Source organism: Suncus etruscus, chromosome 14 (genome assembly GCF_024139225.1).
Source record: "Suncus etruscus isolate mSunEtr1 chromosome 14, mSunEtr1.pri.cur, whole genome shotgun sequence".
Classification (NCBI taxonomy): domain Eukaryota; kingdom Metazoa; phylum Chordata; class Mammalia; order Eulipotyphla; family Soricidae; genus Suncus; species Suncus etruscus.
Genome location: NC_064861.1, coordinates 41,051,385 through 41,071,532, shown reverse-complemented (window position 1 = coordinate 41,071,532; position 20,148 = coordinate 41,051,385). Strand labels below are relative to the sequence as shown.

The 20,148-nt window shown below is 36.2% G+C and overlaps 1 protein-coding gene across 1 annotated transcript in view; it reads right to left on the bottom strand.

Moving 5' to 3' along the window:
- The window catches only part of PHKB (phosphorylase kinase regulatory subunit beta), a 273,872-nt gene that overhangs the window by 119,239 nt on the left and 134,485 nt on the right, over window positions 1-20,148 (bottom strand). Inside the window, exon 14 of the mRNA XM_049786246.1 lies at window positions 4,733-4,827. Coding sequence (XP_049642203.1) covers window positions 4,733-4,827 — 95 coding nt within the window. The remainder of the gene's footprint in view (window positions 1-4,732; window positions 4,828-20,148) is intronic.

The following is a 20,148-nucleotide window of genomic DNA, read 5'->3' as shown; positions in this document are numbered from 1 at the left end:
TGGCTATGATAAATTCTTACAGTGGCACTCTGAAGTACAGCAGGCAGCCATTCTGGACTATCTTCTCAACACTCCTGTGTCCTGAACTTTGATCTTCTCCATTCAGACAGTTCCCTGAGGATACTTTTTCAGAGGTGAGCTGTCCACCCACAAAGGTTGGAGCCAGAGAAGTGAGACCAGTTAGCATTGCTTTGCGGCCATGTGCTTCTTCTAGGCAATGAACCCTACCATAACATTTAGAAAAAAACACACTACAAGTGTGACAATAGGGAAACAATGCAGGATAATACCATGCATAGAGAATGAAGATGGCAGCTCTGATAACCCAGAAAGTTCCAGCCACCTAATTAGCCTTTCAGATAAGGGTTTAGAGAAGAAATATGGAGGATGTACAAAGAACTCAAAGAAAGTATAGATCAGGCTGAACACACCACAAAGGTAGAAACCATAGGTATACAGAACATCATCTAGGTAAAACACTCCATGACATTGAGACTAAAGGCATCTGAAAGGAGGAAGCAGTATTCTTCAAACAAGTGAAAGTAGAGATAAGTAGATGGGACTATATTAAGCTGATAAACTCTGCACTTCAAAAGAAATAGTGCTTAAGACACAAAACTCATCCACAAAATGGTAGAAGCTATTCACCCAATACCCTCAGACAAGGAGCTAATATTTAAGATATACTGATAGAACTTAACAAAAAAAAAATCTAACCCCATCAGAAAATGATGAAAAGAAATGAACAAAAAATTTCTCAAGGAAGAAATTCAAATGGCCAAAAAGCACATGAAAAATTGCTCCACATTACTAATCATCAGGGAGATGCAAATCAAACAACAATGAGGTACCATCTCATGCCACAGAAACTGGCACACATTGCAAAGAACAAGAACAATCAGAGATGGCAGGGATGTGGGGAGAAAAGAACTCTCAATCATTGCTGGTGGGAATGCTGTATAGTCCAGGCTTTGTGGAAAACAAAATGTATGGAGATTCCTCAAAAACTGGAAATTGAGATCCCATATGGTCCACCTATACTAATCCTAGGATCATACCCTAGGTACACAAAAATCACAATACAAAAATGCCTTTTGTACACCTATATTTATTGCAGCTCTATTCACAATAGTCAGAATCTACAAATAACCCAGATGATTGACAATAGATGTGTGGCTAAAGAAACAGTGGTACATATACATAATGGAATATTATGCAACTGTTAGGAAAGATGAAATTATCAAATTTTCTTGTATATATTGACATGGAAACTGTTATGATGAGTGAAATAAGCCAGAGAGATAGAGATAGATGCAGAATAGTCTCACTCATCTATGTTTTTAAGAAAAATAAAAGACATTATTGTAATAATGCCCAGGGATGAGGCCGGAAGGACCTGTTCACGACATGAAGCTCACCGCAAACAATGTTAAGTGCAGTTAGAGAAATAAGTACACTAATAACTACCATGGCAATGTTAAGTGAGAGAAGTAGAATGCCTTTCTCAAATACAAGTAGAGGGTGGGGGAAGAGGGAAATGGGTGACATTGGTGGTGGGGAATGTTGTACCGATGAAGGGGGAGTTCTTTTATGACTTAAACCCAACTACAATCATGTTTGTAATCACAGTGTTCAAATAAAAATATTATTTAAAAAATTCTTGGGGCCAGAGAGATAGCATGGAGGTAAGGCATTTGCCTTGCATGCAGAAGGATGGTGGTTCGAATCCTGGCATCCCATATGATCCTCTGAGCTTGCCAGGAGCGGTTTCTGAGCGTAGAGCCAGGAGGAACTTCTGAGCATTGCTGGGTGTGACCCAAAAACCACACACACACACACACACACACACACACACACACACACACACACACACACACACACACAAACTTACTCCACATTAAGTGTTGGCTGTATAAGGGGTCTGCCCCTTTAAGACAGAGCAACTCCAACTGCTACCTCCCTTTTCGGATCTCCTCATTGGCTAAAGAGTTAAGAGCTTCTCAGACTGCTATTGGCCAGAGACTTCTAAAAGCCCCTTCCCGAGAAAGCTGAGAGATGTCTTAAAGCAGTTAGTTCTAGCAGTTGGAGTAGATTGGACAGAACTCAACACTTTTTCTACTCCTGGCCATGTCTCTTCTTGATTTTGGCTGTATCTCCTTTCTTTCCTCTCCCCTCCCCTCCCCTCCCCTCCCCTCCCCTCCCCTCCCCTCCCCTCCCCTCCCCTCTCCTCCCCTCCCCCTCCCTCTACCCTTCCCTCTACCTCTCCTTCTCCCTGAAAGTTAAAACCCTTCACATTCTAGCATTTGATGATGATAAAGATTTACTTTGTTCCCATGAGATTCTGTGAAAAACAATACTCTCAAACACATGTGCCTTATCTTACCTCTTTTTGCAGTGGTGAGGGAAGGAGACTACTTAAAACAGTAAGAATATTCTGACCACTAATCACACTAGGATATATACGGATAAAAGTGAGTCACAGTTACATGACAAAGTGAAAAGAATAAAGTACTAAAAAAGAAAAGAGCAAGTTGAAAGAGAAACACGATGTTAATGAGAAAAATTCATCTGGACATTATACTTTGTGGAAATAAAAAAAGAAAATATTGTATGATTCCACTTATGTGAATACTTTGAATGGGTGAATTCATAAAGATACAAAGTAGAGAAGAGGTTTTAGAAGTTGGAAGGAGAATAAAGGGAGCCATTGTTTAATGGTTAGAAGAGTTTGTTTGCATGTATTTTTGGTGGCAAAGGCTTATTTCTTGCTCTGTGTTCAATTCAGGATTCATTTCTCCTTCTGAATTTAAAACTTCCTTTGTACCTAACATTCATGTAAAGGGATGATTTGATTAAACAGGGTAAGATTATTTAAACCCTCAACATTCTTATCAAAGCCGTGTCTTCAGCATGGACCTGCCATGGCTTTTGGGGATATTGTTAGGTAAGAGGTTTTTTTTGTTGCCTTGCAACATTGGTATCAGTTGATCCAGATGGTTTGTGCAAGCAATGTGGTTTATGGTGACTATCTGTTTTCCCTCTAGGGGTATTAAAATTGAGTAATGGAGGTCATTATGCTACGTTAGTGACCCCAGTAAAATGCTGCATGCACGTGTGAGCAAGTTTCCCTGGTTGGTAACATTTTGAATGAGTTGCCAAACCTTGTTACTGGGTAATTGTGAATCACACTATTCTACAGGGGGAGGACACTTAGAAGCTTGTACCTGGGCCTCAGAACTTCCCAGTTATGCTTTTATTGATTTTATCCTCTGTCCTTGTGCTATAAAAACCCTAAGTATTACAGCTTTGGATCCATTAGAATGCAATTTTAATAAAACAAATAAAACCGTTAAGGCTTGTTAAGGTTTCCTAAGTGGTAAGAATAGTTGCATGAATATGTCAAAAACACACAGAATCCACAACCATGTTTCTATTTACCAACCATGAAATACCTATTTAAATTGTTTATTTTGTTAGTCAAGCTCTTTTATGGACACTGTTCCTGTTTCTGCACCTCTAATATATGACCTTATTTTCTAAGAAAAGCTGAGATTCCATCACTATAAAAGTGGGTCACACATAACAGCACTCAGTAATAGGAAGTTAAATGTATCCTTATTTATCATTTCTTCAAGTACAATTGCCTATCTCAATTCTGTAGCAATTGTATAGTTATGCTGACATTGATAAGTAAGATAACAAAAAACAATTTCTACCTTAAATAGGATCTAACAGTCCCATAAAAGTACAACATATTAACAGAGATGTTTCATTCATGATAAAATATTAATGTTTATTTACTAATCTCTCAAACAATTGCTCATTTATAAGCCAAAGTAAATACTAATATATTTAGTTGAAGGCCAGCAAAAAAGAGAGAAAGAGAGAGGGAGAAAAAAGGGAAAAAGAGAAACAATAAAAGAATATAAGAGATTTGGGTGGCTATCCCTTCTATTTAAACAATAGAAAAATTATTTCTATGTATATGTGTTATAGTTTTGAACTTTTTTTGTTTTTTTAAATAAAAGAAACATTTCAATTGTACATTTCCTATCAATGATGATGTTTTTCTCACTAAATGAACATTAACTGCTTGAAATCTCAACACAACCTCAGGTTCATTCCCTTTCTCCTCAGGCAGTCTCCACAATCTGTATCATTTTTATTTTAACAATCCTTATTACTGGTATCATTTCATACTTGAGGGTTTACTTACATCAATATCGATCTTGTAGATCCTTCAAATAATTATTATTATTTATGGTATCATGGGATTCCACACAGACTGAAGCCATATATATATACATATATAAATATTAAAAAACTATTCCTTTAACTGCCATACCACAACATGCTAAGAACAATTCTATCAGTCACTCAGTACTGCCACGAGATAGCACTAAAAACATCAAGAACAGGAACTGATAACTTGAGTAACACAGGACCCACACTATTTAGAAAATATGTGATCTCATTTGTCTCTCTAAAACTCATATGTACACCTTATACCTTAAACTTAATTATTGTAGAGATGAAACTATTAACATGGAAATAATCTTGGACACATTGGACTACCATTTCCTTATTAATAAATAACCCTTTACTACAACTAAACCTAATCTGATGAGGAAGAAGTTTTGTGTGTAGAAAGATTAAACAACCCATCCAGAATAAAAATCCTATGTAAATGTCTTTGGTGAATGTAAATTGAAATATAAATAGATTTCTTTACCTGGTTGGAAAACCTCATGCTTACATTGCGTTGATTCTGTAGTGGAACGTAGCGATGGATAGGATCAATGTCTCTAGGACTGATTAATTCATCAGCTGAAAAAAAAAGAAATTGCAAGATAAAGTGATTAGAGGGGAGTGTGGAGTGAGTACTAGAGTGTAAGTTTTCTTGGATGGTGATACAATTTTTTGAACTAATTATAGTGATATGAATAACCCTTGAATTATAAAATTTAAGTAGTAAACTATGGTATATAAACTTACCTTAATGAATTTATTGTAAAAATACATTTATTTATGAGGATCAGTGAAATAGCTCAAAGGATTGGAGTACATGTTCTGTATGTTAAAGATCTGGGTTTGATTCTTGGCACCACAGATCTCCTAGCAGTGCTGAGAGTATCACCTGAGCACTGAGTCCAGAATATCTCCTGAACTTTGTGGTGCAGCCCAATAAATACATATATGTTATATATGTGTATGTATATATGTACATATGGGACACCAAGAGTGCATAACCAGGAGTAACCCCTGAGCATCACAGGATTTGGCCCAAACAAAACAAAACAAAACAAGAAAACCCAGTTTTTAAATTTAATAGCAGTTTTGAATGTTTCTTATTGTATTTCTAATCTGGGGTTATTTCAGAGCATATGTACTATTCAGGAGTCAAAATTAGCAAAGCATCTTTAGTAACACTTGGAAGATTTTTAATAATAATAAAATTGTATAACAATAGAATAATACAAAGGAGAAATAAAAGGTACCACAGTGACTTTCTCCAGACATGAAGATGCAGAAACACTTGAAAGGTATGCATCAAACTCCTAATATTGCTTAAGCATTTCTCATCTATTAATTCATAAATCTTTATAGAAACTTTATTGTTTTAAAGATTACAAAATAGAGAGCCTGAGGGGTCAACACTATGTATAAAATATATGGCAGAGTTAAGATTTGGACACATATAGCTCTTCTACAAAAATTGGACTCTTAACCATACTCTAATCCTGCCTCAATACTAACATACTATACACTACACAAATGGAAAGATACCAAAAAAAAAAAAAAAGAAAAATATACAATTTAAACACTGCGTATTTTCTGATGAATATCACAGTGTATATTACAGAAAAAAATGTTTTCTTTAAAAATAAACTTTTGCAGCCAAGTTCACTATCTACAGAAAACTGACTGTGACAACCATGACTGGGCAGAACTTATCCTGGGACCAATTAAAAAGACCCTAATCTAGGTTTAGGCTTATGATCTGTACAACAACCAAGATCTCTAATTCCAGAGGTCTGACTGAGACAACTGCAACTGAGCAGATCTTCTGAAAAATAATGGAAGACTCTATCCTAGGCTTGGGGCAAAAATCAAGACCACCAATTACAGAAGACTGATTAAAACAACAGTAATGGAACAGAACTTCTAGAACCGTAAAGAAAGACTCCATCCTAGGCTCTATCCTTTGACCTGTGCAAATACCAAGATCTCTAGCTACAGAGGCCTGACTTAATCATCCATGATAAAAGTAGAAAGTTTCCAGACACTACAAAAGGACCTAGGGGAGAGTAAAAGAACATGTATGACAGTATACAGGGTTTCTCCTGTATCTCCTTAGGCCAATATTTACTGTGCCTATGCAAAAAAAACAAAAACAAAAAAACAAAAAGGAGCCCAAATTAATTTTATTTTGGAGGGGTTGTTATTGTTGTTTGTTTTTCTCCGTGGTATATTTTTTGTGCTTTGATTTGTTTTTATTTCAGGACCATGGTTATTGTGTGGCTATTGTCTTTATTGCTGTGGTGCTTTTCCAGTTTTTTGTTTGATTTTTTAAATTTTTGTTTTATTTTTTTGTATTGTTATTATGTTTTTCTTCCTTTTTCCCTTTCTTCTCTTAAATTGATATTTATAGCCTCTAGAAGGACTCCACCCATTTTTTGCTTGTTTGATTTTTGCCCCATTTTTTTTTTCTTCTTTCCTTTAAACAGAACTACATAAATTGTTCCGCCTCACAAATTGAGGGGGAAATAATGGAGGGTACCAAGACCAAACAGTTGTATGAACATTAAGTAGAAATAAAAACAATGAAAGCCAACCAAATTGAAAGCCAACAACAACAAAATCAATACCCAAATCTATAACAAACTAGACACAGAGGGGACCACTTATACTAGCAGCCCAGGGGGAAAAGGAGGGTGATATGGGATGATGCTGGGAACAGGAGTGGAGGGAGAACAACATTGGTGGTGGGAATGCCCCTTATTCAATGTCGCTATGTACCTAAAATATTATTGTGAAAGATTTGTAACCCACTTTGGTCAAAATAAAAATTAAAATTAAAATAAACTTTTGCAAATTTGAACCAAATTTATATAAAGCTTAATTGTAAAAAATAACTTCAATTACTATCAATGCTTATGGTGCAGCATTGATTAGTAAATAGTTATTACAAACAGGAGAAAATTATTTCTCGGACTTATATATCTGTGCAGAAGGATGAAAATTGTAATTTTATAGAAATAAAATTCAAATTTTATTTATAAAATACATAAATTAAGAAATACTATATTTTTGAAAAGTACAAATGCCTATCTACTAAAAGTTATGAGTCAAATAATCACGTCTTTTGAAATGCAGTTGTCCTTTTTAATGTTCTTTCTACCTCATCTGTAGAGCAAGTTTCATGTTCTACTTTATACTGTGTCCTTTTTAATCTGTGAGTTCTAAAGACAATCTTCCTTTACATAGTGTAACATCTCATTTTATGCTAATTACTCCAAAGCCACATTAAACAAAAATAATAAAATAAGAGGTTAAGAAAAGAAATATGAATTTCCCTCATCAAATTTTTATTTTCACAAAGGTAGAAATGACAAATAACATTGAAAGGTCAAGCAATAGATATTTTATGCCCTTTAAATCATACTATAAGAGGCAATGGTCTCTTTGAAAAGTGGAATTTTATTTATTTATTTTTTTGGGGGGGTCACACCCGGTCATGCTCAGGGGTTACTACTGGCTCCATGCTCAGAAATCACTCCTGGCAGGCTGGGAGACCATATGGGCTGCCAGGATTTGAACCAATGACCTGAAAGGCAAACGCCTTACCTCCATGCTATCTCTATGGCCCCAAAAGTGGAAAATTTTAACCTATCATATATAGACAATATGAAACAAAAGTAAAAGAACCAGGTTAAAGCACAACAGCTACAGATTTCCAAATTCCATAATAAAGTATCAAATTTCAAGCATTTCTTTGAATACATACAGACAGTTGTCTTTAAATTCTTTTTGTGTTTTTTTCTTTTTTGTTGTTGTTGTTTTTTGGGCCATACCCGTTTGATGCTCAGGGGTTACTCCTGGCTAAGTGCTCAGAAATTGTCCCTGGCTTGGGGACCATATGGGACGCCGGGGATCGAACCGCGGTCCTTCCTTGGCTAGCGCTTGCAAGGCCCCTACCTCTAGCGCCACCTCACCGGCCCCATGTCTTTAAATTCTTATAAGCTAGAGTAGGTTCAATATTTGCATTATTGTGCAAAAAATGTTTATAAAATGCACCCTGGATTTAGTTCAAGTGTCATTGAGGTAAAAAGAAAATATTAAATGAACTTTTGTTTTTTAAATAAAATGATTCAAAGAAAATTTAACAGAGCAAATAATTTTTATAATGCTATCAAGATTGCATAAGACACACTAAAATAGATTCAGCAGACTTTATTGGATGAAATTATATGCTTCAGAGCCAAATTCATTTTCAGATACAGAAACATTCTTTAGTAAAACACGTATTAAGAAATGAATTGTGTCGACCACAGTAATAGCATAGTGTGGAGTGCATTTGCCTTGTATGTGGCCCACTTGGGTTGCATCCCCAGTATCCCAAATGTTCCCGAGCCTGCTAGGTGTAATTCTGAGTTAAGAGCCAGAGGTAAGCCCTGAGTGCTGTCAGGTGTGGCCAAAAATAAATAGAAAAACAAACAAACACTTAGCAGAGAGAAAGCGTGTTTAGGGGCTGGAGTGATAACACAGGGGTAGGGCCTTTGCCTCACAAGTGGCCGACCTGGGACGGACCCAGGTTCAATCCTGGGTATCCATGTGGTCCCTTGAGCCTGCCAGGAGTGATTTCTGAGCTCAGAGACAGAAGTAACTCCTGAGCACCACTATCTGTGGCCCCAAAACAAAAACAAACAAAAGAGATTAGTCTTGCATATAGTCAAGATTGTTTCATCTGGAGCACTACATATGATTCCCTTGAGCAGAGCTGAGGTAGACTGTGAACACTGCTAACTGCAGCCCTACCCATTCCTTGCTCCAATAATAAAATAGAATTAAAATATAAGGCTTATCTATACCGAATTAATTTATATTAAGATAGGCACAAGTTTACATTTCAAAATAAATGAATTATGAAAAAAAGTAAATGTAGGTGATAAATCTCATTCATTATACTCAAAATGTCTAAAACTATACATATTTTATAAACTTATGAACAAAAAGAGATATCTGTGGCCAGAACGATAGTGCAGCATTAGGGTGCTTTCCTTGCATGCGGCTGACCCAGGATAGACCTCGGTTCAATCCATGGCATCCCATATGGTCCCCCAATCCAGGAGCGATTTCTGAGTGCATAGCCAGGAGTAAGCCCTGAGCATCACCAGTGTGGCCCAAAAATAACCCCCCCCCCCAAAAAAAAACCCAAAAAAACAAAATGGATATCTAAGAATAACTATTACACACAGAAATTTAAAGTATCATTAGGGATTACTATCGCTTCTCGGCCTTTTGGCTAAGATCAAATGTAGGGATTACTTTAAAAATCTTTAAGCCGGGGCCAGTGAGGTGGCACTAGAGGTCAGGTATCTGCCTTGCAAGTGCTAGCCAAGGAAGGACCACAGTTTGATCCCCTGGCATCCCATATAGTCCCCCCAATCCAGGGGCGATTTTTGAGCGCTTAGCCAGGAGTAACCCCTGAGCATCAAACGGATGTGGCCCGAAAAAAAAATCTTTATTTATTTTTTAATACTCCAAGCATATTTCCCTCATTTTATTTATCCTTTCATTCACTGATGACATTTGGATGCTTTTTCTCATGTATAATATTGCATTGAATGTGGAGAGCAAATATTTTATCATGGATCTCTCCAATTTTTTTTTTTTTTGTGGTTTTTGGGTCACACCCGGCATTGCTCAGGGGTTATTCCTGGCTCCAGCCTCAGAAATTGCTCCTGGCAGGCACGGGGGACCATATGGGACGCAGGGATTCGAACCGATGACCTCCTGCATGAAAGGCAAATGCCTTACCTCCATGCTATCTCTCCGGCCCCTCCTATTTTTTATTATAACGTAAAAAAGTACATTCATACACAGAATTGCCTGCTGAACAACAGTTCTCAAGATTGATAAATAATTATAATTTATGAATACATTTATATTTTATTCAAATTTCCTTAAAGAAGAAGCTTGATCTTATTCTTTTTTTTGTAATTTCTTTTTTTTTTATTTTATTTAAACACCTTGATTACATACATGATTGTGTTTGGGTTTCAGTCATGTAAAGAACACCACCCATCACCAGTGCAATGTTCCCATCACCAATGTCCCAAATCTCCCTCCTCCCCACCCAACCCCCGCCTGTACTCTAGACAGGCTTTCCATTTCCCTCATACATTCCCATTATTAGGACAGTTCAAAATGTAGTTATTTCTCTAACTAAACTCATCACTCTGTGGTGAGCTTCCTGAGGTAAGCTGGAACTTCCAGCTCTTTTCTCTTTTGTGTCTGAAAATAATTATTGCAAGAATGTCATTTTTCTTAAAACTCATAGATGAGTGAGACCATTCTGCGTTTTTCTTTCTCTCTCTCTCTCTGACTTATTTCACTCAGCATAATAGATTCCATGTACATCCATGTATAGGAAAATTTCATGACTTCATCTCTTCTGACAGCTGCATAATATTCCATTGTGTAAATGTACCACAGTTTCTTTAGCCATTTAAGCCATGAAATGAGAGGATGTAGAAGGAATGGATAAGTTTTTCTTGTAACTCCTATTATCTCCCAAAGTTGAACCAAGATGTTATGGAACATCTGAGCAGGACAATTACTATTGAGAAAAATGAACTGGTAATCAAGTCTCCACATAACCAAAATAGGAAGATGTGTCACAAGTGAGTTAATGAGGACCCACTGCCAATTCTTTTCAGGATCTTCCAGGAACTCAAAGAAACAAACACTCCCAGTTTTTATAAAGCCAACATTATACTGGTAGCAAAGTAGATAACACACAAAAAAAGAAAAACTATAGTTTAATATCCTTAATGAAAATAGATGCAAAGATCCTCACAAAAACAAAAACACGGCGCATGCTCCTATCCCTTGTAGGACCAGGTGAGAGGTAGGAAAGTGAGTGACTCTGGAGATGGAGGTGTACTTTTTTTTTTTAATCTTTTACTTTTTTATTTTTAATTTATTTTAAAAAATGCATTACATAGTTGACATAACTTATCCTAATACATTTTTTTTTTTTTTTGGTTTTGGGTCACACCCGGCAGTGCTCAGGGGTTACTCCTGGCTCTCTGCTCAGAAATCGCTCCTGGCAGGCTCGGAGGACCATATGGGATGCCGGGTTTTGAACCACCAACCTTTTGCATGAGAGACAAACGCCTTACCTTCATGCTATCTCTCCAGCCCCATAATACATGTGTTTTATAAACCAAAAAAAAAAAAAACACTAGAAAATTGAATTTCACAACACATCAAAAATATTATACACCATAACAAAGTGAGATTCATCATGGGGATGGTTTAATATATGCAATGAATCATTGTAATCATTGTAATTCACCATATCAATGCATGAAAAAAATAATACCATATGGTCATATAAATAATTGTAAAATAGTATTTGAAAATATCTAGCACACTTTCATGATTAAAAAAATAACCTCTCAGGGCCAGAGTGATAACACTGCAGGCAGGGCTTTGCCTTGCACACGATTGACCTGATTTGATTCCTGACATTCCAAATGGTCCCCTGAGCCTGCCAGAAGCGATTTCTGAGCTCATAACCAGGAGTAACCCTTAAGTACCACCAAGTGTGGCACCAAAGCCAAAAATAAATAAACAAATAAATACCTCTCAATAAATAGAAGTTGAAGGAACTTTTGTCAACATAGTCAAAGTTATTTCTGACAAACCCATATCACACTTTATATTCAATGGTGAAAAACTGAAAGTCTTCCCTCTAAGATCAGACACAAGCCAAAGTTGCCAACCATTACTATTTCTGGCTATTCTTTTCTTTTGGTCTTTGGGCTACACCCGGTGATGCTCAGGGGTTACTTTTGGCTATGCATTGAGAAATCACTCCTGGAGTGGGGGACCATATGGGATAGGAGGATCAAACCAAGGTCTGTCCTAGGTCAGCTAAGAGCAAGGCAGCGCCACAGCTCTGGCCGTCCATTACCATTTCTTTTCAATATATTACTGTAAGTACCTACAATAATAATTAGGCAGAGAAAAGATAGTAAGGACATTAAGATGCCCTATTTGCAGAAGACATGATACTTATACTGAGGAAAACAAAAGGTTCAACAGAAAAGCTCCTAGAAACAATTTTGTGCATAATTGTTCTTCAGAAAATCAAGTACCTAAGAATAGGCTTAACAAAGGAGGTAAAAGACCTATACAAATAAAACAACATGACACTTCTAAAAGAAATAAAAAAGCAAATGGAAACCATCCCCTATATTAATGCAGAGGGACAGAATTGTCAAAATGGCAATACTCTCCAAAGCATTAAATAGATTCAGTGCAGTCACAAAAGATTACCTGTTAGATTATACTTTATTTTACCCAAAACAAAAATCACCCTGGTTTCTTTGTATCTGTTAGTTTAAAATTTGGTTTCACCCAAAAGATCATCTCTGGTTCCTTTGTATCTATTTGTTTACAACTTGGCTTTACCCCAAAACAGAGATTGTCTTAATGTAAACCTGGGTTAGACTGGCTTAGGACACTCTGAGCTATCTGTCCTTATTCTGTCATTACTCCCCCACGTGGGGCTGGTCTCTGTACTCAATTAAAACAACATTTCTGGCAGCCAACTCTCTCCTGATACATGGTAGAAGATTTTCAAATACCTATGTTTCACTTTCAGTCTGGTCTGGATTATTTTGTGCAGCGACTCTGCTTTAAACTCATTCACCTGAGTTTGGAGATACAGCGCATGGGATGATTTTACAGTTACCCAAGACATTTTGAGAGAAATAGATCAAATACTACTCATAAGAAACAATAACCCTTTCAAAGGCTAAAGCAACCCTCAGGATAAACTGAAGGTTTCATAAAGGATGTGAGGCATCCTTTTCCTCTACTTCAAAATGCACTATAAAGTCATAGTAATTAAAACAGTGTGATACTATAATAAGGATAGAATTTCAGATTAATGAATATCTCGATTAGTTAAAAATCTAGAGAGAAATTCTCAGATACATGGTAAAGTTCTTTCTTGATAAAGGAACAAAAATTATGAAGTGGAAGAAGAAAAGCCTCTTCAACAAACGATGCTAGGAAAATTGGTCAATTCCATTCATATAATAAACTCAGACCTCTTTCTAAGACCATGCGCACAGATCATCAATTCAAAATGGATTACATATCTCAATATAAAATCTGAGACCCTAAGTTACATACAAAAAATATAACTCTAAATAAAATATAACACCTACTTTCCATAACATTGATGCTAGAGGGATCTTTAAGAGTTCCATTTCAGGGGCCGGAGCAGTGGCGCAAGTTATAGGGCATTTGCCTTGCATACGCTAACCTAGGACAGACCACGGTTTGATCCCCTGGCATCCTATATATTCACCCATGCCAGGAGTAACCCCTGAGTGTCATTGGGTTTGGCCCAATAAAAAAAAAAACAACAAAAAAGTAGAAGCAAGGACTTTATTTAATAAAGAAGAATATGCACCTCAAAGAAATGTAAACCATCTTAGAAAGATAGCCACTGACTGTGAGAAATTATTTGACCACCACTCTTGTTTTGAAGTCAATAGACGAATTGAAAATAAAGATCTGTTTTTGAGGGATCTTTATATTGTTTTCCATAAATGGTAGACTAGACAGCATTCCCACCAGCAATGAAAGAGTTCCTTTTTCTCCACATCCCCACCAGCACTGATTTTTCTTGTTCTCTGTGATGTATGCCAGTCTCCAGCAGTGGTCCTCTAACTATGGCCTGCGGGCCACATATTGTATTTGTATCTGTTTTGTTTCTTCATTGCAAAATAAAATATATGCAGTATGCATAAGAATTCATTCATAAGTTTTGTTTTTACTATAGTCAGACCCTCCAATGGTCTGAGGGACAGCAAACTGGTCCCCTGTTTAAAAAGTTTGAGGACCCCTGCTATGGCATATGATGGTACCTCATAGTTGTTTTAATTTGTATCTCCTTGATGATTAGGCAAGAAAAAGATATCAAGGGCATCCAGATAGGAAAGAAAGGAGTTAAGCTCTCAGTGTTTGCAGATGATAAACTATATTAGAAAACCCTAAAGACTACAAAAAATCTAATAGAAACAATAGATTTATATAGCAAAGTGTCAGGCTACAAAATTAACACGCAAAAATCAATGGCATTCTAATACACCAATAATAATAGAGAAGTAATGGACATTAAAATACAATTAGTTTTTACATTAGTGTCACACAAACTCAGAAGCCTTGGTGTCAACTTAAATAAAGAGGTAAAGGATCTATACAAAGAAAACTACAAAACCCTGCTTCAAGAAATAAGAGAGGAGAATCCAGAGTGATAGCACAAGCAGTAGGGTGTTTGCCTTGCATGAGCTAACCTAGGACAGACCACGGTTCGATCCCCTCACATCTTAAAAGGTTTTCCAAGCCAGGAGTGATTTCTGAGTGCATAGCCAGGAGTAACCCCTGAGCATCACTGGGTATGGCCCAAAAACCAAAAAAGAAGGATGAAAGGAAGGAAGGAAGGAAGGAAGGAAGGAAGGAAGGAAGGAAGGAAGGAAGGAAGGAAGGAAGGAAGGAAGGAAGGAAGGAAGGAAGGAAGGAAGGAAGGAAGGATACAAGAAAATGTAGACACATCACCTACTCATGGATTGGCAGAATTAATATCATTAAAATTGCAATGATCTCCAAAGCACTACACAGATTTAAAGCAATCCCATGAAAGATACCATGACTTTCTTCATAGAAGTGGATCAAACACTTCTGAAATTCAGTTGGAACAATTAAAACCCACAAATAGCTAAAGCAATCCTTCGGAAAATAATATGGGAGGTATTACTTTCCCTATTTTAAACTGTATTACAAAGCAATAGTTATTAAAACAGCATGGTATTGGAATAAAGACAGACCCACAGATCAGTGGAATAGACTTGAGTATTCAGAGAATATTCTCCAAACATACAATCAATTAATTTTGATAAAGGGGCAAGAAATCCAAAATGGACAAGGAAAGCCTGTTCAACAAGTGGTGTTGGCACAATTGGTTAGCCACTTGTAATAAAGCAAACTCGGACCCCCATCTAACACCATGTACAAGGGACAAATACACATGGATTAAAGACCTTGATATCAGGCCTGAAACAATAAAGTATATAGAACAATATGTAGGTAAAACACTCCATGACATTGAGACTAAAGGCATCTTCAAGGAGGAAACAGCACTCTCCAAATAAGTAAAAGCAGAAATAAACAAATGGGAATATATTAAGCTGAGAAGCTTCTGCACTTCAAAGGAAATAGTGCCCAGGATACAAGAGGCACCCACAAAGTAGGAGAAACTATTCACCCAATACCCATAGTAAAAGAGCTAATATCAAAAATATACAAGATACTGACAGAACTTAACAAGAAAAAAAAAAAAACATCTAACACCATCAAAAAATCGGGAGAAGAAATAAACAGACAATCCCTCAAAGAAGAAATGTAAGTGGCCAAAAGACACATAAAAATGCTCCACATATATATTTCTGCTTAACTGTTATTGAGAACTTGCCTGTCTACAGATTAATATAAATAATGCTGCAATGAATATAGGTAAATATAATTTTGAATTAATATTTTTGTGCTCTTAGGATATATTTCAAAGGGTGGAGCTGTTATATCACATTTAGCTCTACCTTCAGTTGCTTGAAATTCTCTGTACTTTTTTTCCAAGGAAGTAGGATCAGATGATATTCCTACCAACAGTGAATAAGGGTCCCTTTTTCCCCACATGTCCCACCATCACAACCTCTGCATTGGCTGTCTTCATACTGAAATAGGCCATCTTACTAGTGTGAAGTGACAGCTCACTTTATTTAATTTGCATTTTCCTATAATTAGTGATGACAAACATTTTATAATATGCCTGTGGACCATCTGTATGATTTCTTTGGAGAAACATTTGTTCAGCTACTATCCATTTTTAAATAAAATTGCTTACATTTCTTAAAGTGCCTTATACGTCTTAGATATAAATCCTTTGTCAGATATATGGTGAACAATATATTCATATTAAATAGTGTATTTTTTACATGTAGCCATCATATCTTTCAAATGCAAAACCTTTTAGTTTTATAAGGTTCTATTTTTTTAATTCTATTTTCTTTGCCAGTGGTATTTCATTACTAACATCATGGAGAATTTCCCTATATTTTCCTTGGTATTTTCAAGAATTATGGTTGAATATTAAAGTCTTTAATATATTTTAATTAACTTCTGTATAGTATGTGCCAGGGATTATTAGTTCTATATGCCTTTCAAATTTTCTAAACATCAACATTTCATGGTCTATATATGTTATAAATTAAATTATGAATATATCCAAAAGTTTGTTTCTGGTCTCAATTTCATTCCATATATATTAGAATCTCCTTTTCTTCCAAAATTACACAATAGGTTTGTGGCATAATTTAAAATAGAAGAATAAGTTTTTCCAAACCATTTATTTCTCCAGGACTCCCTGGATATTCATGGACTTTTTTGGATCCATACAAATTTTAGCCTTTGTTCCACACCCTTAAGGAATACCATGGGGATTTATATATAATGCATTGGATATTCATAGTGCTTGGTTAAGATGATCGTTTAACATTGATAATTTTTATAATTTGTGAACTTACATGATGTTTTTATTTCTTCATGTCTTCTATTTCTTTTAATAGTACTTTCAATTATTATTAATTGCTTTATTAAAGCACCATGGTTACAAAATTGTACTTGTTTGAGTTTCAGCCATATAATGTACACCACCCTTCATCAGTGCACATTTCCTATCAGCAATATCCTTATTTCCCCCTCCCACACTCTCCCCACTTGCCTCTGGATAGATATGTCACTTCTCTCTCTCTTTCTCTCTCTCTCTCTGTTTCCATTTTTGATAGAGTAGTTTAATAGTCCTTTATATATTTTTACTGAATAGTGATTTGACCTCCTTTGTTGACTCCAAACTACTTGGGTTTTTTTTATATCTTTATTTAAACACCTTGATTACAAATATGATTGTAGTTGGGTTTCAGTCATCACCAATGCAACATTACCATCACCAATGTCCCAAATATCTCTCCACCCACCCCCACCCTCCACGTGGACTCAAGACAGGCTTTCCATTTACCTCATTCATTCGCATTGTTATGAAAGTTTGCAATGTAGTCATTTCTCCAACTACACTCATCACTCTTTGTGGTGATCTTCATGTCGTGAGCTGGACCTTCCAGCTCCCTCCCTTTTGTCTCTGGAATTTTTGCAAAAATGTTTTTCATTTTTCTTAAAATCCATAGATGAGTGAGAACTATTCTGCATCTATCTCTCCCTTTTATTTTACTCAGCATAATAGATTCCATGTACATCCATGCATAGGACAATTACATGGCTTTATCTCTCCTGACGGATGCATAATTTTCCATTGTGTATATGTACCACAGTTTTTTAGCAGTTCATCCGATGAAGGGCATCTTGATTGTTTCCAAAGTCTGGCTATTGTAAATAGTGCTGCGATGAATATAGGTGTGAGGAAGGGATTTTTGTATTATATTTTTGTGTTCCTAGGGTATATCCCTAGGAGTAGTATAGCTGATAGTATGGGAGCTCAGTTACCAGTTTTTGGAGGAATCTCCATATCGCTTTCCATAAAGATTGGACTAGACAGCATTTCCACCAGCAGTGAATAAGAGTTCCTTTCTCTCCATATCCTCTCCAGCACTGCTTATTCTCATTCTTTGTGATGTGCACCAATCGCTGTGGCATGAGATGGTACCTCATAGTTGATTTGATTTGCATCTCCCTGATGATAGTGTTGTGGAGCATTTTTTAATATGCCTTTTGGCCATTTGTATTTCTTCTTTGACAAAGTGTCTGTTCATTTCTTCTCCCCATTTTTTGTTAGGGTTAGAAGTCTTTTTCTTGTTAATTTCTGTTAGTGACTTACATATTTTGGATATTAGCTCCTTATTTGATGGGTATTGGGTGAATAGTTTCTCCCACACAGTAGGTGGCTCTTGTATCTTGGGTACTATTTTCTTCGAGGTGCAGGAGCTTCTCCACTTAATATATTCCCATCTGTTTATCTCTGCTTCCACTTGTTTGTAGAGTGATGTTTCCTCCTTGAAGATGTCTGTAGTCTCAATGTCGTGGAGTATTTTACCTACATGTTATTCTGTATACATTATGGTTTCAGGTCTGATATCAAGGTCTTTAAGCCATTGGGATTTTACCTTCATACATGGTGTTAGCTGGGGGTCTGAGTTGACTTTTCTGCAAGTGGCCAACCAGTTGTGCCAACACCACTTGTTGAAGAAGCTTTCATTGCTCCATTTAGGATTTCTTCTCCTTTATCAAAAATTAGGTGATTGTGTGTCTGGGGAATATTTTCTGAGAACTCAAACCTATTTCACTGATCTGAGGTTCTGTCTTTATTCCAATACCATGCTGTTTTGATAACTATTGCTTTGTAATAGTTATCAAAAAAGTTGAGGAAAATAATGCCTCCCATATTCTTTTTCCCAAGGATCTCTTTAGCTTTTCAAGAGTGTTCAAAATGAATTTCAGAGGTGTTTGATTCACTTCTTTGAAGATTGTCATGGGTATCTTTAGTGGGATCTCATTAAACCTGTACAATGCTTTGGGGATTATTGCCATTTTAATACTGTTAATCCTGCCAATCCATGAGCAGAATATGTGTTTTCATTTCCTCGTGTACTCTTTTATTTCTTGGAGCAGAGTTTTATAGTTTTCTTTGTATAAGTCCTTCATATCTTTAGTCAAGGTGACGCCAAGATATTTGAGGTTGTGTGATATTAATGTGAATGGGGTTGTTTTCTTAATGCCCATTTCTTCCCTATCATTATTGGTGTATAAAAAGGCAATTTATTTTTGTGTGTTAATTCTATAGCCTGCCAAATTGCTATATGAACCTATTGTTTCGAGAAGCTTTTTGATAGAGCCTTCAGGATTTTCTAAGTAGAGTATCATGTCATCTGCAAACAGTGAGAGCTTAATTTCTTCCTTTCCTGTTTGGATTCCCTTATATCTTCTTTCTTGCCTAATCACTACAGCAAATACTTCCAGTACTATGTTGAATATGAGTGGTGAGAGAGGACAGTCTTGTTTTGTATCAAAATTTAGAGGGAAGGGTTTTAGTTTTTCTCCATTGAGAATAATATTTGCCATTGGTTTGTGGTACATGACCTTAACTATATTGCCAGAATTTTGTTGAGGATCTTTGCATCAGTGTTCATAAGAGATATTGGTTTATAATTTTCTTTCTTGACAGCATCTCTGTCTGGTTTTGGTATCAAAAGCTATTTGGAAGTGTTCTCGTTTTCTTTATTTCATGAAAGAGCCTGGTCTGGATTGGTAGTAGTTCCTCTTGAAAGGTTTGAAAAGTTTTTTGATAGAATCTTTAGGATTTTCTAAATATAGTATCATGTCATCTGTGAACAGTGAGAGCTTGACTTCTTCCTTTCCTATCTGGATTCCCTTGATATCTTTTTCTTGCCTAATCGCTATAGCAAGTACTTCTAGTACTATGTTAAATAGAAGTGGTGAGAGGGGGCAACCTTGTCTTGTGCCGAAGTTAGGGGGAAGGCTTTCAGTTTCTCTCCACTGAGGATAATATTTGCCATTGGCCTGTGATAAATGGCCTTGACTAGATTGAGAAAGTTTCCTTTCATTCCCATCTTGCTGAGAGTTTTTATCAAGAATGGGTGTTGAACCCCATCGAATGCCTTCTCTGTGTCTATTGATATGATCATGTGAATTTATTTTTCTTCTTGTTTATATTGTATATTATATTGATGGATTTCTGAATGTTAAACCATCCTTGCATTCCTGGGATGAAACCTGCTTGATCATAGTGAATGATCTTCTTGATAAGGCACTGAATTC